This window comes from Panthera uncia, chromosome A2 (genome assembly GCF_023721935.1).
Source record: "Panthera uncia isolate 11264 chromosome A2, Puncia_PCG_1.0, whole genome shotgun sequence".
NCBI classification, from domain to species: domain Eukaryota; kingdom Metazoa; phylum Chordata; class Mammalia; order Carnivora; family Felidae; genus Panthera; species Panthera uncia.
In genome coordinates this window covers 121,329,521-121,354,918 of record NC_064816.1, presented here as the reverse complement: position 1 = coordinate 121,354,918, position 25,398 = coordinate 121,329,521, and the positions used below count along the sequence as shown (strand labels likewise).

The 25,398-nt window shown below is 35.1% G+C and overlaps 1 protein-coding gene and 1 pseudogene across 2 annotated transcripts in view; one reads left to right on the top strand and one right to left on the bottom strand.

The window, feature by feature from the left end:
* SEPTIN7 (septin 7) overlaps window positions 1–25,398 on the bottom strand; it is an 85,188-nt gene that overhangs the window by 42,651 nt on the left and 17,139 nt on the right. For both annotated transcript variants that reach the window (XM_049641693.1, XM_049641694.1), the window contains exon 3: window positions 7,148–7,254. In XM_049641693.1, coding sequence (XP_049497650.1) covers window positions 7,148–7,254 — 107 coding nt within the window. The remainder of the gene's footprint in view (window positions 1–7,147; window positions 7,255–25,398) is intronic.
* Window positions 8,493–9,236, top strand: LOC125930054 (peptidyl-prolyl cis-trans isomerase A-like; annotated as a pseudogene).

The window sequence follows — 25,398 nt, the reverse complement described above, 5'->3', positions numbered from 1 at the left end:
TAAAGGGGACCAATATAAGGTTGCCAACTAAGAACTTAAAAAAAAAAAAAAAAAAACTAACACTCTCATTTCACAAAGAAACTAGAACTGATTTAGTCCCAGAATAAAGGGCATCTTTTCCCTTGGAGATAGCTGGCAACCTTTCAACTGACTTGACATATGATCCAAAAATTTTCAAATATAACAATATTATAAAAGTTACTACTGTACATGCATCACTGTATGTAATATTTTTCTTAAAACTGTGTTAATCTAAGGACCTATATTTGAGATTGGAACATGAAGTGGAACAAGCGTTCAATTATTTCTATCACTTCATTTTAATCAGTCTATTAACAAAAAAATATATGAATAAAAATAGAAAATATGGTACTATTTCATTCAATGTGAAATATTCTGAAAGAACTAAGGATAAACAGTACCCTCTCTAAAATCTTCCCAGAAATACAGGATGAAATCAGTCTGTATCAGGCTAGAAAGACTACAGAGCACTCATTCTCAAAGTGTAGTATCCTGACTGGCAGCTGCATAGTCTGGAAACTTATTAGAAATATGAATTCTCTGAGTCCTGCCTCAAACCCACTAAAGAGCAAACTCTGGGGAGAGGGACTCAGTAAGCTGTTTTAGCAAGTCTTCCAGTGATGGACTCTCAAGTCTGGAAACCACTGGTATAAAGAACTCTGGAACTAGAGTGTTGGCTCACATTTGGAGCTGCAGAGCCAGAGTCCTGAGGCTCACGACAGCACACTGGGAATCAATCCCAAAGGACTTCTATTTAATACTGAAAACTTCATTCAAATCAGAACCTTTGATACAGAGGAAGCTCAGAACCATCTCTCTGTCCAATGTAGACAGCTTCTCCTTCATTCCAAGACTGCAAATGTGAAGGAATTTCTTATTAATGATACAAGTCTCTTATAAGTAAAAAATACTCAGGGAAGAGATTATGAGATCACAGTCTTTATTAAAATTTCACTCCCTATTTGGCTACATCAGAATTTTTTTTTTTTTTTTTTTTGTTTTGTTTTGTTTTTTTTTGACAGTTGGAAGTGGTCCAGACAGCCTTCAGGTCAGGGAAATTGTAGACATTTGTTTTTTGAAACTCATGATTTTATGTTTCTTGGTCTTAAATGTCTGGACTGAGATGTAATACTTCTGACCAGTCTCCAATGAAAGATTTTATGAGCTTCCAAAGGAGATTATCTGCTACATTTCTGGACTTGGTGAAGAGTCATTCAACTGTAAAAGAAAACTATATTCTATTTTCTAAATCCACTGAATGACTCAAAACATGTTATGTTCTCTCCTGGGTAAGTGAAGAAAAGAGTTTAGAGGATCTTGAACTTGTTTCCAGTATATCAAGGAATACTTCCATGGTGCAGTCAGGAAAGGGTACTTCTCTGGGATTCTAGTGAGAATCCATCTAGTTCTCAGATGTTATAGGTCTTACTTTTGGTAAAAAGGAAATTCAATAGTAGTACACAGGACTTTGTTTTAAAATTCTTACTATAGATACTCTCAAGCCCTGATTACTCTTTTGTTTTCAGAGAGAGACAGAGAGAGAGTTGGGAAGATGTTCACAATAGAAGAGAACACTTTCAAAATGCTACCTTAAGAGAAGGTAAAGTGAGTTTAAACAGAATTATTTTGGAGACAGGCAAATGTAAACAGAATTCTAACAAAGCGCCTCTCCCACTGTCTTTAACAGATGCTGGCCTGAGATAAATTATCCTGAATGTATGAAATATAAGGGACAATTATCTAGATAAGAAACTCCTCCAAATCAAAGAGAAAAAGATAGGAAATATTAAGATGGTCAAAACACTTCAATGAAATCTGAACAGTTAATGAGTAGAGAAGACATGTTCAATCTTATATGAAAGCAAATTAACTGAAACAATAAAATACCTTTATATTAATATGCACAGACACACAACAGAAATGAGTCCCTAGGTCCACTAAAACAATGTACAAAAATATTCATATTGGTAAAAAAAAAAAACAAAAAAACAAAGAAAGAAAACCCAAATGCTTACCTACAATAGAATATAATTTGAGATATATTCATACAATGGTATATTATACAACAATGAAAACTACAGTACACAACATGGACAAATACCACAGATACAGTCTTCAGTGAAAAAAATCAGACACAAAAAGAGTATAGCATCTAAATGAAATTCAAGAACAGGCAAAATTAATCTATGGAAACAGAAGTCAGAAAGCTATTTATATTTGGGGTTTGGTGTAATGCTGAGAGGCACAAGGAAGTCTTCTGGGGTGCTAGAAATGTACTACAATATCTTAATCTAGGTGGTAATTACCTGGATATATGGATACATATACAAAAGTTCATCAAGCTTTAAGTTAAAATTTATGCCTTTTTGTGTAAAGCCACATATTAATTTAATAATTTTTAAAAATTCTACTCAAGAAAAAAATGAAAATAACCAACAAAACTTTAAAAAAAAATTGTCAAATTGGGGCGCCTGGGTGGGTCAGTTGGTTAAGCGTCTGCCTTCGGCTCGGGTCATGATCTCCTGGTTTGTGAGTTCAGGCCAGCGTCAGGCTCTGTGCGGACAGCTCAGAACCTGGAGCCTGTTTTGGATTCTGTGTCTCCCCCTCTCTCTGCCTCTCCTCCGCTCGCACTCTGTCTCTCTCTGTCTCTCTCTCTCAAAGATAAATAAACATTGAAAAAAATTTTTAAAAAACAATAAAATAACTGTCAAATTAAAAACCTCAAAAATTCTCAAATTTAAAATTATTTCACTTTTTCTAAATAGTGATTTATAAAACATCATGAACCAAGAAGAAAAGATTAACAAAACTTCAAAGATCCTGAAATTCAAAATATCCCAACTAAACACTAAGTCATATACATTTTTTAAATTGTTTGTTCAATCATTCATTAATACTGGATGCAGTTTTCAGATGCAGTTCTAAGAAATGAGCTTACAGTGAATAAGACGAAGTTGCTACCTTCACAGAACTTAATACATTTAGAGCCAAGGTAGGGCCCGGAAGGAGTTTATAGGGTGGCCAGACAAGGCCTCACTGAAAAAGCAGCATTTATGCAGAGAATTGATGAAAATTAGGGAGCAAGCCATCAGGAAATCTCAGGGAAGAGCACTGAAGGCAGAGAAACAAGATGTGGAAGAGCCCTGAGGTAGAAAGTAGGATTGGCCTGTTCAAAGAACAGCAAGGATGTTGGTTTAGTCAGAGCAGAATAAGCCACAAGTGGAAAAGTGCAGGAAATAGGTTACAGAGAGGGGTGAGGGCAAATCTTATAAGGTCCTCTAGATACTGTAAGGACTCCAGCCTTGCTCTGAAATGGAAAGCCACTGAAGAGTTTTGAACAGAGGTTCAAAAGGATCTGATTTACATTGTAAGAGAAGATTCTTACTGTTTTGTTAGAAGGATTGGGGCAGTGGCCGACGATCACAGTCAGAGAAGCGAATTAGGTTGTTATATCTAGGAAGAGAAATGATGGAGCCTGGATAGGAGTGGTACTAGGAAAGTGGTAGGATTGTGGATATATTGTGAAAGCAGAAGTAATAGGATTTATTGATGGACTGCATGTGGAAGGAGAGAGTAAAAAGGAGTTAAGGATGGCTCCAAGTTTTTGGTCTAAGCAATTGGTTTAGGGTAGACAATACCACATAGTCTGTCAGTATTTTTGATAAACTTGCTGATTTGTTTGGCAAATTTATTTTTGGCATAAGAACTTTTAGGGGAGAGATTGTGCTGAACTGACTGAGAACCAATTCTTAATATGAATCTTATTCCCCAGAGCTACTTTTTATCTTTTGGTATTATATTCTTTTCTGAAAGGCATTTTTTAAAAAAATTATAAAAGCATGCTCACTGCATAAAACTGAGAAGATATAATAAAAAGGAAAAAGAAAAAATATTCAGTCTTACAATAAGGAGAATCACTGATGACAGTTTGACAATGAATCCTATTTAATATCCATTTTGCAATATGTGGACCATTACAGAATAAGCACAGTCATAACTACATCACAAGCAATTTCTCACTATTTGAGCAAATACTTCACTACAGAGTATGACAAGCTAGATTTCTTTCTATGTGATGAATTTCTGAGATTGCAAATGCTGATACTTTCATCTGTTCAGACACTGGCAAAAATCACTGCATTATGAATCAAGCAAGCTAAAATACTGTTCTTCTCTCTTTATTAAACAAAGTAAAATAAAACATGGTAAGGCACAAAATTTTCATTAGTTGATTGGCTTCAATCAACCACCCACCAGTAGTTTATTGGAATTTCAAGCCTAAAATTTAAAGGGAAGTCAATACCCTCCGGCGTCCAGACTGCAAATTCAAACCTTACAAGTAACAGCAAACATTATGGGTGTACCATTTGAGATTTAAAACGTAAAAAAACAAAAAATCCCTTCTCTTAAGTATCCCTTACCAGTTAGCATCAGATGAATCAGCCTTATAGCTTATAGAGGCATTTTCTATGTTATTTTAACTACTTTCATATATTAATAATTATGATGAAGAGAGGACTTCACTGATCAAATCATTTTTTTGAGAGACAGAACACACACGTGAGCAGGGGAAGGGCAGAGAGAGAGGAACAGAGAGAATCTAAAGCAAGCTCCAGTCTCAGCACAGGGTCTAATGCGGGGCTCGATCCTACAACCCTGGGACCATGACCTGAGCCGAAATCACGAGTTGGATGCTCAACCGACTGAGCCACCCAGGTGCCCCTCTGATCAAATAATTTTGTCTAAATTGCCTAATTGGGAAAGCTATTTCCTTATGTAAGATTTTTAGAGAAAAAGGTGAAAAAATAAAAAACAAAAAAACACCTGACAATTTGCTGGATGAAACATTATTAAAAAGGGAGATGCAGTAAAGGAAAGCTAACTGACCTGTTAAGAACTGGTTAACCTATGAAACCAGCATGTACTAAGTATCAGTAGTATAGGGACAGCATAGCTTGATAGGATACATACTAAACCAGACTGTTTAGATTTGTACCCTAGTTCTGTCACTCTAACTACGTGATCTCGGGGATATGGCCATATCCATACCTAAATTTCCACATTTATACAATGGGGGTAATACTACTACTTACCTCTTAAAGTCGTTGTAAGAATTAAATAAGTTAATGCACCTAAATTGCTTGGAATAGTACCTGGAAGACGTTAATGACTTACTAATGTGAACCTGGCATTACATAACACGCCAGAACTACAAAGAGGATTCAAAAAATTTCCTCACCAGCAGGAATTACCAAAAACACTACTGGCAGGTACATGAGCATTAAGATCCAACATATTTTATTTTTTTCAACGTTTTTTATTTATTATTTTTGGGACAGAGAGAGACAGAGCATGAACGGGGGAGGGGCAGAGAGAGAGGGAGACACAGAATCGGAAACAGGCTCCAGGCTCCGAGCCATCAGCCCGGAGCCTGACGTGGGGCTCGAACTCACGGACCGCGAGATCGTGACCTGGCTGAAGTCGGACGCTTAACCGACTGCGCCACCCAGGCGCCCCTAGATCCAACATATTTTAGACTAAATAGTCTTGAACTTAGGAATCTACACTGAGGGGCTCCTTTAACATTTCTACATACACAGTTTCTTTATCTTGAGTTTAAACACCTAAATTAAAAGTTTCTCTTCTTGCTCAGGGTTGAAATGGCCAACACTGATCATCAAATAAATAAACAATTTAGTGTCAAGTTTTCAGAACACATCTTTGTAAGTAATGTGAAATTTCAAGCTCTAGGAAGGATACAGAAAAAAAATCTTGAAACAAAAAAAAACAGTAAAAAAAAAAAAAAAAAAAAAAAAAGAAACAGAAGATTCACTTCACAGAATTACTTCTTAGGGATCTAATTACTAAACTGCATCTTATAGTTTGATATACATGAGTTTCTATCCAGAAATTCTAGGCTGTCTTTCCACCTTATGCATTAGGCTAATCACTACCAATCCTTCAAATCCAGCCCCAGCCTTAATAAAGCCTGCTCCAGCCAGAATTGTTCACTCCTTTCCTCTTTGCTTATGTGTTATGTATTACTACTGCCATCAATCCACCAACAATTTCTTCACTCAATAGTTTAGAGGAGTGCTGTCCAACAAAAATGTAATGTGAGCTGTGTAAGTAACTTAAAACTTTCAGGAGCCATTTTAAAAATAACAAGTGAAATTAATGTACTTTAATATAACCAAAATATTATCATTGCAAAATGTAAACAATATAAACAATTATTAATGGGATCCTTTATATTCTTTTTTACATACTAAACTGTCAAAACCTGGGATGTATTTTATACTGCATAACATCTCCATTTGGACTATCTACATTTTAAGAGCTCAACAAGCACATGTGGCTACTGGCTACTGTACTGAACAGTACAGATCTGGAGCCTAGATTATTCTATCATATGAAGTGTGGTCTATGGGTCAGCAGTATCAGCATCACCTAAGATTTTGTCAGAAATGCAAAATCTCAGTCCACCTCAAACCTACTAACACAGGGACTAAATTTAACAAGCTCCCCAAGGTGACCTGAATGCACATTAAAGACTGTGAAGTACGACATAACAAATTGCTACTGCCATTCATCTATCATGAGGTACTATGCCACTAATACAGAACACTATATTAAATAATAATGGCTTCTCCACAAATCATGTTTTCTCTACACTGTCCAACAGAACATTATGCAACAGTGGAAATACACCTATATTTCCCAAAATGGTAACCACCTGCCACATATGTCTATTGAGTACTTGAAATGTGGCTGGCGTAACTAAGAAACTGAATTTTAAATTTTAATTAATTTTATTCAAACTCAAAATAGCTAAATATGGCAAGTAGCTACCATGTTGGACAGCATAACTCTAGGGTGTTATTTACTACATCCCAGTATAATCTCTAGGAGACTCCTAGGGACAAATTTAGAAGGTCTAATCAAGACAATTTCTCTAATTACCTGTGCTCGCTCTCTCTCCTTTTAACAACCATCATATTTACCACTTTATATCGGCTGAGACCAAATATAAAACCTATCTCTAGGGAAGCATAATAAAAGTTATAGCAGGTATTTTGAGTGTGTTACTATTACTCCAGCTTATCATCAATTATAGCATACATACCTGTACAGTCTTTTTTATTCTATGAGATGGACCTGGATACTCTGGAGAATATAAATCTGTGAGGAATAATGAGTTGATTAATGTTGACTTCCCCAGTCCAGATTCACCTAAAAGAAATGGTGGGGAGGAAATGTGTTAAATTCAGTCACTTTATCAACCTTAAATATTCAACCAATACTATAATCAAACTTGCTTTAAGCAAGCAGTTCTTGGTGGAACAAAGAAGTAATGTTAGAAAACATACTATAAAGACTCCCAATTAGAATAAGTTCTTTGTCTTCATTTTGTTCTCTATCAAAGTAGACTAAAGTTTCCAAGGATTCTTTTTAGATCTGTAATTCTACAATCTGTGTTCTTTAAAAGTAATTTATCTAATACAATATTCTCCACTTTTAACAGTAACATATTCCTAGACACCAAAAGCTAGTCATGAAAGAAACATTCAAGTTGGATTATATATTGCTGCTTCAGTACAATAAAGCATAAAAGAAGTTAGGTGTAAACATTTATTAAGTCAATAATTAATTAATGACCCAAAAATAAATCATACACCTATAAAAAGTAGAAATCTGTTAATAAAAAGAAAACTTAATCACAATGTATCTTAACATAAAAGGGACCCACAAAAAGTATTTCCAACTTATTCACTCATACATCAATCAGCCTAAGTGTAAGGGGTACCTTTCCGTAAACCATATTCCAAAAACATCCTAGGTAATGACTTTTTTATAGTACTTCTGATTGAGGTAGGAAGCAGGAATGGAGGAAGGTAGTACACAACTTCCACTATGATTGACATATGCTCCCTTGACTGTCCATGTCAAGTTTGGTATAACACACCAAATATATAGTTAATTTTTACAAAAACATAAATAACTTCAAGATATACATAATACAAGGTTAAATAAATTAAAAAATACTATAATTATCCATGAATACAGCACAAGTTAAAGAATCTAGCAGTTAGTTTAATAGGCACCTTTAGCCTAAATAACTGATGTCAAAATATTAACCTTACTATTTCTGTCTAGGTTGACAGTTTTATAATGACTCTCAAGAAAGGTAAGATTCATTCTGGTTGTTGGGGCTTACAACAATGAGGGGATGTCATATGAATGAGGGGATGTCATATGAATGAAGGGATGTCATTTTTTTCTAGATGTAAAAATTGCAGAAATTTCTAAGACAAAGGAAAAAAAATTGTAGGTTCTTCATAACCGCTTCTTTCTTAACTCATATACTGAATAAAGGAGTAAAGACTCGAATAAAACCCAAGCACATGAGGAAAATTGGAAATATCTAGGCCTTGTAGACACTGCTGCCCTAGAGCTACCTGAATTGCCCAGCGATGGTCAACCCCACTGTGTTCTCTGACATTGCGATGGACAGCGAACCCTTGGGCTGCCATCTCTTTCGAGCTGTTTGCAGATAAAGTACCAAAGACAGCAGAGAACTTACATGCTCTGAGCACTGGAGAGAAAGGATTTGGTTATAAAGGTCCCTGCTTTCACAGGATTATTCTAGGATGTATGTGCCAGGATGGTGACTTTCTATGCCATAATGGCCCTGGTGGCAAGTCCATCTAGGGGGAGAAATTTGATGATGAAAATTTCACCTTGAAGCACATGGGTCCTGGCATCTTATCCATGGCAAGTGCTAGACCCAACGCAAACACTTCCCAGTTTTTCATCTGCACTGCCAATACTGAGTGGTTGGATGGCAAGCATGTTGGATGGCAAGTGGTTGGATGGCAAGCCTTTGGCAAGGTGAAAGAGGATATGAATGTTGTGGAAGCCATGAAACCCTTTGGGTCCACGAATGATAAGACCAGCAAGATCACCACTGCTGACTATGGACAAATCTAATAAACTTATGTTTTATTAAGAATATATATACATATACATATATATATATATATATATAAACATATACATATATATATATATATATAAAACACTTTTCTTATTTAGAAGCATAAATGAGAAATGAGTACTTGTATAAATGTTTTGGGATGTTAAATGTAAAAGTACACTATATTAAAAAATTAACACTGTACTAAAACTATGTTTAGACTTTATTTATTTATTTAATTTATTTGGTGGTAAGGGGTAGAGGAACAAGAGGAAGTAGGACAAAATGAAAGTAAAGATGAAGGGGGAAAAAAGCCTGAAAGGCAACACATCGAAATGTTAATAGTGGCTGCAGTTAAGATTTTTTTCTTAGCTTTCTACATTTCTCTGTGCTTTAAATTTCCTTCACTAACTTTATTTTACTTTTATAATTTAAAAAGCATTCTTGACTGGCATCAGCAAAACGACTAAGAAGTTCCAAACCCTCACAGAAACTGGATTAATTAATCCTACAGGAGCTCTGGAAAAAGTCAAAGATTTACGGCAACCAAGCAAATAAATGCCCAGTCGATACAATGCCATGAATAGTAAAGTTCATGTCACTTTCATCTGTTCTTGCTTTTTTCTCTATATGGTACGTCTGGGTCTCAAGGAGATAGCAGCACAGTTCGACATCCTTCCCTCAAACCAGAAGGCATAGAACCAACTTTACTTAAAACATTCTAACCTCTCCAGGGTCTGCCAGAGGGTCTGGTCCCTGTCTCATCTAATTGCAATTTTAGGTGGAAGAAGCACTGGACTCCAATGCTGAAAGTTGAAAGGGGACTACAAACCCATGGGTACCTAGAGCAGAAAATTATGGGTGTACAGATAGACTACTTAAGGCCCTGAGGATCTGCTAGAGTGAGACACTTTGGACAATTCAGAAATTAAAAGCAGCCATGTACACAGAGGGAACTGAGAAACCACAAATAGGTCCAGGCCAAACTTTAAGTGAAAGCTGATCTCTAGGCTCAGAACGTGCCCAGCTAATCATCAGATGAATGCCCTGACATATAGCCAGTCTGCAAAGACTGGGAAGGTGACTGTTTCTCCAAATGCACATTTTCAACAACAAAAATCACAAGGCATGCAAAGAAGAAGAAAAAACAAAGCCCAGAGAAAGGAACAAAACACATTCCCAGGAACCATGCCTGAAGCAGCACAAATATTGGCTTTACCTAGACAAGGACTTTACAAATCAAGAAATTGTAAAAAGGAACCGAACAAAAATTCTGGAGCTGAAAAATACAATAATTGAATTGAGAAATTCACTAATGAGGTTCAATACCAGAATTAAGCAGGCTGAAGAAAGAATCTGAAAACTTGAAGACAGGACAAATAAAATGACTGAGTCTAAGGAAAAGAAAGAAAAAAGAAGTAAACACAGCTTAAAGGATTCATGGGACAAGATCTATGGACCAGTCATGGGAGTTTCAGGAAGAAGAACGAGGGGTGCCAGGGTGGCTCTCTTGGTTAAGCATCTGACTTCAGCTGAGGTCATGATCTCACAGTTCTTGAGTTTGAACTCTGCATCAGGATCTATCAGTGCAGAGCCTGCTTCGGATCCTCCCTCCCCCACCTCTCTCTCTGACCTTCCCCTGCTTATGCTCTCTCTTTCTCTCAAAAATAAACATTAAAAAAAGAAAGAATGAGAAAAGATCAGAGATAATGGAGGGGGAAAAAAAAACAAAAATTTTTCCAAATTTGATGAAAGGCATAAAACTACAAATCCAAGAATCTCAACAAACTCATAGCAGGATAAACACATGATGACCAACGCTGAGACAAACTGATGAAAGCCAAGGACAGAGAATCCTAAAAACAGCAAGAGAGAAGCAACATAACACATAGAAGGAATCCCCAGTAAGATTTTAGCCAATTTCTCAGTAGAAAACTTGAAGGCCTGATGGCAGTGTGATAATACAACTGTCAATTGAGAATTCTGTATCTGGCAAAACTGTGCTTAGAAACTGAAGAGGGGCGCGCCTGGGTGGCTCAGTTGGTTGAGCGACCAACTTCAGCTTAGGTCATGATCTCGCAGTTTGTGAGTTCAAGCCCGGCGTCAGGCTCTGTGCTGACAGCTCAGAGCCTGGAGCCTGCTTCGGATTCTATGTCTCCCCCTCCCCTGCTCACGTTCTGTGTCTCTCTGTCTCTCAATAATAAAGGTTAAAAAAAAAAAAAAAAAAAGAAACCGAAGTAGAAATTAAAATATTCCCAGATAAACAAAAACTGAGGAAATTCATTAATTTCACGCTCTACAAGAAATGCAGAAGGGAGTCCTTCAGGTAAAAAGGAAAGGACCCTAGACAGTAACTCAGAGCCAAATGAAGATATAAAAATCTCCAGTAAAGGTAAATGCATGATCAAATATACAAACCAGTATTAATCGTAATTTTGGTTTGTAATTCCATTTCATTTTATGTAAAATTTAAAAGACAAATGAATAAAAAATAATTGTAAATCTATGGTAATGAGTACACAACGTTTAAAGACATAGTTTGTGACATCAATAATAAAGAGTGAGAGAAGGGCTATCTATGAGTAGTTTAAGTATACAAATAAAATTAAGTTGGTATAAATTCAAATTAAATTATTATAACAGGATGCTATATATAATCTCTATAGCCACAAGGGAAATATCTATAGAATATACAAAAAAAAAAAAAAAAAAGGAAATGAGAAAGAATTTATGTGGCACTACAAAAAAATCCACTGAACACAAAAGAAGGTAGTAAATGAGGAAATGAATATACGAAGGCTGTAAGACAGGAAAAAAACAATAAAATGACAAAAGTTCAGTTCTTCATTATCAGTAGTTACTTAACAAGTGGATTAAACTCTCCAAAGGCATACTGCCAAAATTGCTTAAAAAACATGATTGAACAATATGCTACCTGTAAGATACACACATGCACAGGTGAAAGTAAAAGTTTAATAAATATATTCTGTGTAAGCAGTAACCAAAAAGTGAGGTGACTATACTCATATCAGACAAAACAGACTTAAGTCAAAAAATGTTACAAAAAGAAAGGATATTATACATTGATAAAAAGGTAAACTCACAAAGTCAACATTAGAATTATAAACATATATACACCAAACACCAAAATATATGAAGCAAACACTGACAAAATTGAAAGGGAAAATAGTTTACAATACTAGTTGGAGACTTCAATACTTCACTTTCAGTAATGGATAGAAGGACCAGACAGGGGTGCCTGGGTGGCTCAGACAGTTAAGGGTCCAACTTTGGCTCAGCTTATGATCTCACAGTTCATGGGTTCGAGCCCCATGTCAGGCTCTGTGCTGACAGCTCGGAGCCTGGAACCTGCTTCGGATTCTGTGTCTCCCTCTCTCTGTCCTTCCCCTCCTCCTCTGTCTCTCTCTCTCTCAAAAATAAACACAAAGGGAAAAAAAAAAAAAAAAAAAAAAAAAAAAAGAAGGACCAGACAGAAGATAAATAAACAGAGCATTTGAGCAACACTATAAAACAAATGGACCTGAAAAATAGACAAAACATCACACCCAACATCAGAACACACATTTTCCTCAAGTGCACATGAAACATGTTCCAAGACTGAACATAAAACCAAACAAGTCTTAATACATTTAAAAAGACTGCACTCAAAGTATCTTTGCCCATCACAATGGAATGAAACTAGAAGTCACAAACAGAAGGAAAATGGAAAAATTAACAAATAGGTGAAAATTAAACAACACTCAAACTAATGGATAATAGAAATCACAAGGGAAATTAGAAAATACTATGAAACAAAAGAAAATGAAAACAACATACCAAAACTTAAGGGATACAGAAAAAATCAGTGCTAAGGAGAATTTATAACTGTAAACACACAAAAATAGATTTGAAATTAACAGTCAAATAAATCAAATCAAATAAATAATAGAAATACAGAGAAAACTCAACAAACCCAAAAGTTGGTTCTTGGTGAAGATCAACAAAATTAACAAAGCTTTAGCTGGACTGATTGAAAATAAATGAAAGACAACGCAAGTTACCAAAATCAGAAAAGGAAGTGTGGTTTACAAAATAAAAAGGATTAGAAGAATACTATGGGGTGCCTGGGTGGCTCAGTCGGTTGAGCGTCTGATTTCGGCTCAGGTCATGATCTCATGGTTCGTAGGTTTGAGCCCCGCATTGGGCTCTGTGCTGACAGCTCAAAGCCTGGAGTCTGCTTACCATTCTGTGTCTCCCTCTCTCTGTGCCCCTCCTCTGCTCAGGCTCTGTCTTTCTCTCTCACAAAAATAAACATTAATAAAAATTAAAAAAAAAAAAGAATACTATGAACAACTGTCTGCCAAAAAACTAGATAACCTAGATGAAATGCACAGATTAGAAATATACAACCAAGACTAACTCATAAAGAAACAGAAAATCTGAACAGACCTATAACCAGTAAACTGAATCAGTAATCAAAAACCTCCCTCAAAAAGAAAAGCCCTTACACCAAATGGCATCATTAGTGAACCCTACAACACATTTATATCAGAAGTAACACCAATCGTCCTCACACTCTCCCAAAAAACTGAAGAGAGAACATTTACAAACTCATTCTATTTGGCCAGCATTACCCTGATACCAAAGCTGGACAAACACACAAGACACTGGATTTGGCAATGATTTTTTGAACTTTTCCTTGAATCAAGACATGCAACAAAAGAAAAACAAACTGACCATCAAAATTTAAACCTCTGTGCATCAAAGGGAACTATCAGATAAGCCATAGGAGATATTTGCATATCATAAGTGTGATAAGGGATTAATATTCACAGTACATAAAACTCCTACAATTCAAATACAAAAAAAATCCAATTTTAAAATGGGCAAAGGTCTTGACTAGACATTTCTCCAAAGACAATATACTAAAGGCCAATAAACACATTAAGAGATGCTCAACATTACTCGTCATCAGGGAAATGGAAATCAAAACCACAATAGTATCATTTCACATCCATTACAATGGCTATTAACAAAAACAAAAACAACACAAAAAAACAGAAAAAAAGTATTAGTGAGGATGTACAAATTGAAGCCCTAAGGCATTCTGGTGAGAATGTTAAATGGCACAGCCAATGTGGAAAATGGTATGATAATCCATCAAAAATTTAAACATATGATTACCATATATGACCCAACAATTCTATTATATATCCAGAATAACTGAAAGCAGAGAACTGAACATTTGTACACCAATGTGCACCGTTAATTATTCACAATAATCAAAAAGTGGAAACCCAAATGTCCATCAATGGATAAGTGGATAAACAAAGTATATATATGTATACAATGAAATATTATTTGCCCTTAAAAAGGAATGAAATTCAGGGGCGCCTGGGTGGCGCAGTCAGTTAAGCGTCCGACTTCAGCCAGGTCACGATCTCGCGGTCCGTGAGTTCGAGCCCCGCGTCAGGCTCTGGGCTGATGGCTCGGAGCCTGGAGCCTGTTTCCGATTCTGTGTCTCCCTCTCTCTCTGCCCCTCCCCCGTTCATGCTCTGTCTCTCTCTGTCCCAAAAATAAATAAAAAACGTTGAAAAAAAATTTAAAAAAAAAAAGGAATGAAATTCTGATATATACTACAACACGGATAAACATTGAACACATCATAGTAAGAGAAATCGGTGAGACACAAATGGATAACTATTGTATGACTCCACTTACATGAGGTACCTAGAACAGTCAAATTCATAGAGACAGAAAGTAGAATAGTGGTTAGTGGGGACTAGGAAGAATGAAGAGTTATTATTTAATGCATGTGGAGTTTCAGTTTGGGCTGATGAAAAAGTTCTAGAGATCAACAGTGGTTGGTGATAGCTGCACAACAGTGTGAAAGAACTTAATGCCACTAACAGTAGCATGGGGCCAATGGCATGAGTTAATGATTGTTGAAGTCCCACTTCCATGTTTTGAGTTTTAATATTAAGAGTAATACATGCATGTGTACATATATGTATGTGTTAGGTATACACATATGTGTATATATACTTTTTAACCTATTTTATAGTTCAACTATTACATTTTAATATTTATTTTTGATAGAGAGAGAGAGTCAAGTGGGGAAGGGGCAGAGAGAGGCGGAGACACACAATCTGAAGCAGGCTCCAGGCCAGAGCCCAACACAGGGCTCGAACTCAAGACCTATGAGATCATGACCTGAGCCAAAGTCGGATGCTTAACCTACTGAGTCACCCAGGCGCCCCTCAACTATTACATTAAAAAAAATTTTTTTTAATGTTTTTATTTATTTTTGAGACAGAGAGAGAGAGAGCATGAGCAGGGAAGGGGCAGAGAATGAGGGAGACACAGAATCTGAAGCAGGCTCCAGGCTCTGAGCTGTCAGCACATAGCCTGACGCAGGGCTTGAACTCACGGACTGTGAGATCATGACCTGAGCTGAAGTTGGACGCTTAACCGACTGAGCCACCCAGGCGCACCTCAACTATTACATTTTAAATGCTCCTAATGTTTGTATAAATTCAACAATAAAAAGTAAATGTAGTTTTTCCTTAAATATCTTCCAAATAATTCCTGCAATTCTCAAAATAACCTGTTATCAGTTCAATGTGTATTTTCCATGCTTTCTCTTTCACATGGGTAAACATGAATGTATATATATGAATGGGTTAAATACACAGATAAAAATTAACTCATTACATGCATATTATACTGTAATTTCCTTTAAAAAAATTTTTTTTAATGTTTGTTTATTTTTGAAGGAGACAGAGAGCGAGAGTGGGGGGGGTGGGGGCTAGACAGAGACAAACACAGAATCTGAAGCAGGCTCCAGGTTCTGAGCTTTCAGAACAGAGCCCGACGCGGGGCTCACTCACGAGCTCTGAGATCATGACCCAAGCTGAAGTCTAATGCTTAACTGACTGAGCCACCCAGGCGTCCCTGTAATTTCCTTTTTAAAAATGTAACATATCATGGCCATCCTTTTCAATCAAAACATGTTGAGCTACCTTAACTTAGTAAGTGTCCAATACTCCACACTATAGCCGTAATTTATTCATCCCTTCCTTTTAATGCACATGCAAGATCGTTTTTTTTTGTTCCTATAAATAATGCTATAAAAATAAGTATCTATATATATCTTTAAGTACTGTTAACTTGCAAATTATATCTTTGTATACTGCTATTTCTATTTGTCACATAAACTCCCAGAAATTAGATTTTGGATTCAAAGAATATGTATATTTTCAATTTTGATAAACAGGATACTTTCTCCAAAAAGTTGTACCAGTTAAAGCTGAAGAAAACTCCTAAGATTCATGAAGAATTGCATGATACTGTGTATGAGGATCCTTTGAGTGCACTAAATTTAAATTATGAACACAGATGAAAAAAGTTATAAAGATGATTGAAAAAAAAAATTGGGGGACATGTTTTAGAAAAAGAGAAAGAATGTAGGATAAACATAAAGAAGAAACAGCATTCTCAAATGCAGGGCATCAAAGATTCTGGCAATATTGTTGTGTCCAGTACCTAGAAATGTAAAAATATGAAAGCCTACGAAAGAGTAAGAATAAGTCCTCTGACCCTCAGAAAAAAATGGGGTGGGTTTTTCTTTTTAATATATAGTAAATGAGTTAATATATCTCAATTTCCCCCATTCAGTTTAATTATCTTTCCTTAAGGCAGTCTTCCTTATTGTACTTGCCAAACAACTTTTTGAGATAGTTATTTACCATTGAGGAAAAAGACCTCAGAGATATTAAGTGACTTGCCTAAGATAATGAAACATTTAGGTATGATGACTTAGACTAAAGTTCACCCAACCTTTCTTCCAAGTTTCCCCACAGTAATAAAGCTGGCTTAAGTATCTGGGAAAAGAAATCTATCTACAAACAGATATTCACAGAAAAGTGGTTTTAATTCCAAACATTTTTACCTAGTGATTAAGGTACAGAAGTTTCCCAGGGTTTAAATTAAGATAAACTTCAAAAAACTTTAGAAATATACAGGTTAAAAAAAATCCTAAATTTTCCACTTAACGGATGTGCATGCAACATTTACCCCTGTAGGCAATCTCTTGGCTCAGTATGCTTATCAGCCAAATGAAGAGAATACTACTTATTGAGAGTAAGGATTAAAAGAAATACAAATCAGCATCTAGTATACATTTTTTCATACAGTAATACTCAGGTTTTAAATTCAGAAAACTTCCCATCAAAGTCCAAATCGAGGTTTTATTCCTCTTCTTCACAAACATGATTTGTCAATAAAACTAATTCCCTCAGAAATGGCTACTTTAAAATATATGATCACACACCAAAAAAATCAAATTTGAAATTGTTTCATTAATACCAAGTGAAACCAACTTTTAAGTTTCTATAATTGTTAACATTTCTATTTTAGGCTGCTTACTTCCCACGTGGATCTTTATTACCATAATTACCTTGGAAAGGAATTTGATCAATTTCCTCAGCTAAGTTTAAGAAGGTGGGTGTAAATTTCATATTTGGTAATTATATGGTCATAGTTGATTTAATACCCATAAGTTTCTTTCCTCTTTTACCATCACAAGGAAAAAATTTGAATGATACAGTAATTAAATTCATACCTCTTATATTTACAGGCTTGCCTTCAACCCTTCAACAAATGCTCACAGGAAGTTATTTCATAGTCGGTAAATAAAATATATAATGAAAATACATAATAAGGTTGAGTATGTATTTGATTCTAGAGAAGTTAGGCTCACGATTTTCCTATTAAAGGGCAAGACTAGTTGCTTTTTGTTTTTTGAGCAATTCTCGTTTTGGGAACAATGATCAAGATTGCTCCCTTAATTCTAAATAGTATGTATCTTACACTATTATAAAACTTCAACATATTGTCTGTTTTTTTTATACTCACCAAAAAAAATCAGAAAATACCTAACTATACTTTCACTTATGATTTTTCCCCCAGTGAATTTTTTTCTCTATCTTCATTGAAAACTCTCATCACTGACTACATGAAGTAGTCGTAGCTTGTATACCCTAAAACTAAAACTTAGCTTTGGTCAATTATCGGGCAGGAGGTAACTTCCATCCATTCCTAGACAACTCATATTGAAATTAAACCTTAAAGATTCAATTCTTATGTCGTATCCCTGAAGGCTGGTTATAATATCAAAAGACAGGTAAACATTTCAGGAAACTTTACCAAGAGTTACAGAGCAAACAAATAATATAGAGTATCACTTGGTCAAGAAAAAGATTTTCAGAATCCAGTTCAACACTGTTCAGATATAACTGGTGTTTCTCTAGCTCTCATCTCCATATTTATGCTTGTAGTTGCTTCTAAGTTGTTTAGACTTGTTTCCAAGCTGTTCTAAAAAAAATTATTTTTAAAAAACTGCTCAATTTCTTCAATTCTGACATACACATTTCCCTCATCGACATTTCTAAAAAGGAACAACTCTCATAGTCAAAATGTATATTTCCTGTCCTATTTATTTTTTCAGCATCTTTTTTTCTTTTCTAAATCATTTCATTTTTTCATCATGATAAGTGTACTCTTTAAGCCACATCCCTTATTTCCCCCATCCCCTCATCCGCCTCCCCTCTGGTAATCATAAGTTTGTTCTTTACAGTTAATAGTCTATTTCTTGATTTATCTTTTTTTTTTTTACCTTTGCTCATTTGTTTTGCTTCTTAAATTCCACATGTAAATAAGACCATATGGTATTTGTCTTTACCTGACTTATTTCACTTAGCATTATACGTTCTAGTTTTAGCCATGTTGTTGCAAATGTCAAGGTTTCATTCTTTTTTATTCCAGAGTGTGTGTGACACACATGGATAAAGAAGTGTGCTGTGTATATGTGTGTGTGTGTATAGATATATACATATATATACACACACACATATATATTTACATATACAGATAAAGATGTGTGTGTGTGCGCATACATACACAACATACTTCTTTATCCATTCATCTACAATCCATGGCAATTGTAAGTAACGCTGCTATAAATGTAGGGGTGCACATATCTCTTTGAATTTGTGTTTTCATATTTTTTAGGTAAATACCCAATGTACAATTACTGGACTGTAGGGTAGTCCTATTTTTAACTTTCTGAGGAACCTCCACACCGTCTTCCACAGTGGCATCACCAGTGTGCATTCCCACCAACAGCGCATGAGGATTCCTTTTTCTCCACATCCTCACCAACAGTTGTTGTTTCTTGTGTTTCTGATTTTAGCCATTCTGACAAGTGTGGTGATATCTCATTGTGGCTTTGATTTGTATTTCCCTGATGATGATGCTGAGCATCTTTTCATGTGTCTACTGGCCATGTGGATGTCCTCTTTGGAGAAATGTCTGTTCATGTCTTCTGCTCATTTTTAATCACATTACTTTTTTGGGTATTGAGTTCTATTAGTTCTTTATATATTTTGGATACTAACCCTTTACTGAATATGTCATTTGCAAATATCTTCTCCCATGCAGCAGGCTGCCTTTTAATTTTGTTGACTATTTCCTTCACTCTACAGGAACTTTTTATTTTCATATAGTTTATTTTTGTTTTTGTTTCCCTTGCTTCAGGAGACACGTCTAGAAAAATATTGCTACAACCGATGTAAGAGATTACTGCCCACAATCCCTTCAAGGATTTTTATGGTTTCAGGTCTCACGTTTAGGTCTTTAATCCATTTTGAGTATATTTTTGTATATGCTGAAAGAAAGTAGTCCAGTTTCATTCTTTTGCCATCTAGCTGTCCAGTTTTCCCAACATCATTTATTGAAAAGACTTTTTCCCATTGTATACTGATTCCTCCACCGTCAAAGATTAATTAACCAAATAATTGGAGGTTTATTCCTGGATTTTCTGTTCTATTTCACTGATCTATGTGTCTTTTTTATTATAGTACCATCCTGTTTTCATTACTACCACTTTGAAATAGAGCTTGAAATCTGGAATTGTGATACCTCCAGTTTTTTTTCTTTTTCAAGACTGCTTTCGCTATTCAAGGTCTTACGGGATTTCATACAAATTTTAGGATTTTTTTGTTCTAATTCTATAAAAAATGCTGATATTCTGATAAGGACTGCATTAAATCTGTATATTGTTTTGGGCAGTATAGAAATTTTAGCAATATTTGTTCTACCAGCTCATGAGCATGGAATATCTTTCAATTTCTTTGCGATGTCTTAAATTTCTTTCATCAGTGTTTGAGTTTCCAGAGTACAGGTTTTTCACCTCTTTGGTTAAGTTTATTCCTAGAGAGGCGCCTGGGTGGCTCAGTCGGTAAGTGTCCAAATTCAGCTCAGGTCATGATCTCACGGTTCGTGAGTTCAAGCCCCGCAATCGGGCTTTGTGCTGACAGCTCAGAGCCTGGAGCCTGTTTCCAATTCTGTATCTCCCTCTCTCTCTGCCCCTCTCCTGTTCATGCTCTCTCTCTCTCAAAAATAAACGAACATTAAAAAATTTTTTTAAAGAATTCGGTATTAGGTAATGCGTTCAACAGAGAATGAGAGAACCAGATGAAGGAGTGGAAAGGCTGATGGGGTAGCTGAGAGAGGTATGAGAACCTAAAGGGGAATACAGGAGAGAACCCAATACTGTGAAAAGGGAAGACTAAATGTTAGGTATGGAGGCCTTAATCCCTACAACTTCGTAAAGAAAGGAGGCAATGCTCTCACTGGTGATCTAGAAGAGAACCTCAGACATGTGTTGTGTGTTGTGGACCCAGGCTTTCTTTCCCTCATACCAGTATTTTCTACTTTCAAATCTTTCTAAAACAAACATGTATTTTTTCCTCATTGTGAATAACCAAAAAGCATACTGTAAAATAGGTAAAATTACAGAGAAACAAAATTCTAACAAGTTAAATTTGAGTCACCTAAAAATGAGGTATGTTACCATTTTGCTCTCAGATGTTTAAACATCCTCATCATGCACAAGGTCACAATCAATAATTCACAAGTAGGGTCCCATGTAGACAAGATATCCATAACCATTTGACTAACAATGATTTCTTCTAATAATAATTTTTCTTTTACTTGCCCTGATAGACTTTAAGATCATATTGAAAACTGAAAACAATGTCAAATTCTGAATATATAATATCCTCAGAGAGCAATGTGAAATATTACATACTGCTTTGCATGAAATACAATTCTATAAATATTATTAATCACCTACTATGTACCAGGCACAAGGGATTAAAAGGGCAAAATAAGACAGAACTCCAAATCTCATTGAACTTACAGACTAGCAGGGAAGACAAACAAGTAAACACTATGAGCTCTGTATTTAGGTACGTTTAGGATGGTAGAAAACACAGAAGAGTGACTTCTAAATCCGATGAGAGTTAAAGAAGGTTTCCAGAAAGAGGTGACAACAAAGCTGGATCTTGAAGGATAAATAAAACCTAGCAAAATAAAGGTACAGAAACAGAAGAACTCATAGAAAACAGAAGTTTGAGTCAATGCACTTTATCTGGGTAAAACACCTGTTTGGGCTTCAGCCCTACAGCCACTAAATCAGTCTCCAGGGCTAAGGCTTGGGAGCCACAAGTGATTCTGCTTTGCTGCCAGTGGTAGAGAACCACTGGCCTGCATACTGAGAGAGGAAGGCTTAAATAAAAGGGGGGGGGGGATTTAAGAGGAGGGAAGGGAAAAGTGAGAAGGAAAACTCTTAAGATAACTTTCAGAATTTTGGACAACTAGCAAAAGCATACTATAGTGGTTATTAGTGCAGCATTTAATTTCAGGCTTTCCGGATGAGAACCTTACCTTTATAGCATGATTACAGTGAGCGAGCAAGATATTTGAATTATTTTCTCTCATCTCAACTTAATACATGAACTGTGAGAAATAAACTAGGTAAGACGTGTGAAACCTAAGCACAGTTGTACCAGTGTACACAGTAAGTACTCAATAAAAAGTACTTTTTCTCTGATATCATTTAATGAGATTGAAAATACAGGAAAATGTGAGAAGAAACAGGATGAATTAAGATAAGGACATTCTGAATTTAAGACCCATCTCAAATTAAAAGTCAAAGATTTTACAAGAATACAGAATTAGAAGAATTAAAAGTCACTTAACAGCTTCAAATTACATCTTAAGGGTTTTAAAAGCCAACTTTAAAAGATGGGTATAAATCTTAAAAAGGCATGGATGACTTTAGAAAAATAGATACAAATTTACATACAAGTAATATTTTCCCTAAAGTGAGGAGAATTTGAATTTGAGACAGTTTTGAACATGGCTCCAGAGTCTGAGTCATGTGGTAGGTAGTAGCTTCTTGGAATGTTCTCTATGGGTAGTGCACTCCTCTTGTTCTTCACTTGTCCCTCCTAGCTGACATGTAAAGACGCTCAGAACTGAATTAACCACCTTAGACTAATGAAGTATCTTGGGAAGAGAGAACATGCCAGCGAAGCAACAAACAAGGAAGAACCTAGGAACTGAGAACTTAAAGCGGAGCTATCACTTCAGTCTATTCAACTCTGGATTTTAAAATAGAGGCAGAAAAAATTTCCATCTTGTTCATACACTGGTATTTTAAAGTTCCATGATTTATAGTCAAATTTAATCCAAATAACAATATTAACAAGATAAGCAAATATAAACGAAAACCTAAAAGTCTCATTTCAGTAAGACAAAGAAAACACAAACTAGACAATATTAAAAAATACATTTTATGAATATTAATGCAACAAATAACATGTCACCAAAATATATATTATCATATATTAATCCAAGGAGACAACTGGGAATTCAGTGTTAAGTTTTTGCTGTGTTTCCTTAGATTGTACTAACTGTATCTCTCATTTACAAACTTTGATTTATTTGAAAGTTTCATATGAGGACAAGAATAAAAATAGCAACAAAACTTTTAAAAATGCCTAAGGCATAACTTAGAAACAACGAGTTAACAGAACTTCCACAGTGAAAGACTAATAGACCACTCAGATACCAACAAACCAAGTGGTTTAAAAAATGGAAATGATCTGAATTAATACGCTTGATCGCTTCTCGGCCTTTTGGCTAAGATCAAGTGTGAATTAATACGCTTGATTCTCAAAAATAAATATAAAATTCCTACCCAGAGAATGAACATATTTTCCAGTTACCAACAGATTACTGACACAATCTGATCATATATTTGGCTACAAAGAAAATCAATCAATACTGAAAAATACAGAAATCTACATCATATTCTCTGACTACAATTCTGTTAATAGATATTAACAACAAAAGAATAACACAATCCGTCTGCCCATATAGATACAACATACTATCTTTCCTCAACTTCTCTTATCTGAAAAACCTCTCAAATACAAACAAAATGAGTACTACATATGAAAACCTAAGAGCTATGACTAAAGTGGTGTTCAGAGAAAAACTTGTGCTTAAATATGCCTGAAGAAAACAGATTAACCTTCAGAGTAGCTCTTGGTGAAACTGTAAACCAGTATAGCTTTTCTGACAAATACATACCACGGAATACAATACCACTTAATTCCAAAGAATGAGGTAGCTCCTTATGTACTGACATAGATGTATGTATTAAGTGATTGGGAAAAAACATTCACAGAACAGCACATATAGTATGGTATCATTTATATAAAAAAAATCTACATGAGAATCACTGACATACATGAAATTATAGAAAAATGCCAGAAGACCTGTAACAACTGAATCCTGTCACTAGAAAAGGGAATAGTACCAAAGGAGAAAGAAAAAGGAACTTCACTTTCTTATTAAATGTCTTTAGAATTTACAATTTTTAGAAAATATAGAAAGTTTCTTTTTTGAGGAGGAATAGACGTGATACATATGAGAATGGAGTACAAGGGTAAGGTTGGCAACAAAAGGACTCTACAGGGTCCTAGCATCAAAATAAATAAAAAGGGATGTTGAATGTAGTGAAGCGATGTCTGAGTTTGGACATTAAATTATTAGTTCCTACTTACATTTAGTACAGCAATATTTACTTCCATGCCAAAATGTCAGATATCCTATAATCACAAGACAAATTATAACAGCCTTGTCCAAATATTCTCAAGGGTGACTTAGAACTACAATCAATCCTTGGGGCACCTGGCTGGCTCAGTTGGTGAAGCGCATGACTCTTGATTTTGGGGTTGTGGGTCCTAGCCCCCCGCTGGTATAGAGATTATTTAAAAATAAAATCTTAAAAAAAAAAACAAAAAAATTCTAATCAAATCTTGCTCATTGTGCTTTACTAAACGGAAAGCAGTAGTATCACCAATGCAAAATAATAGAGAGCTATAATTCGTCCCATCAACTCACTCTAACATAGAATTAGTGGAAACGACCTCAATCAAATTTATCATTGTATTATTTAGGAAACATTTAAGAATAACACAATTCAAAATTCTATATCCTAGTTTAAGAAAGCAAATTATTCAATAAAATATAAACAGAATGCCTATCTGCAACATTTTATATTTCTTCATATTTTATATTTTTTCTTTAGATGTATAAAATGTGTTAACATTTTTTATTTATTTATAACTAATATCTTAGATCTGTTAAGTGATCCAAATTAACAACTATTTTATATTTGTTTGACTTTGAAATGCACTATATATGTTCTGGAACAAAGTCATTATCTTTCCCTCATTTTACTGAACTTTAAAAACAAGTAACTGGATTTAAATTTTTTTCTGTCTTTGTTAAAACAAAATACTGCAATACTTACCATTAAAGATGTTAAATACTTTAAGAAAATTCTAAAATAAGAATAACTAACTAGAGTTTGTAATATTGTACCCATACTTTAACATCAGACACAGGTTAAAGTAACCTCTGTCCTCTTTGAAGTCTAGCCCATGAAAGCCATGCATATTCCATTATCATTCCAGAATATTCCACTTAAAGCCTAAGAATAAGACATTCATGAAATATCTGTTCACAGGGTTTTGAAGAAAGTCACATCAATAATTATAATAGTTAAGGTCAGGTTCCCTTAGGTCCTTGTGATTATAAAGACCCTCAGAAGTCCTACAATAAAAGAGATGGTTTATCTTTGTTTTACTCAGCAGCTCCTCAACCTTGCAGCCTTAGATTGTTTTCCCCAACCTCCTAAAAGATCTATTAACATCTAACACATGAACCATACTTTGAGATATTATACTGTGTAGTTCTTTGGTAAATTATTTTTCCTTAATCATAATATAATAATATAAATAATAGTATCGAGTTAGTTATAGTTAAGTAGAGCATACATAGTTTAAACCTTGAGGACTTTTCAACTGTATATAGCACATAAACATTAAGCAAAGATGCTCCTTAGTTTTATCAGTTAGAGGCTTGGAAAACACACTTCATTACACAAACTGTGTAATGAACACACATAATGTGGTTTTATT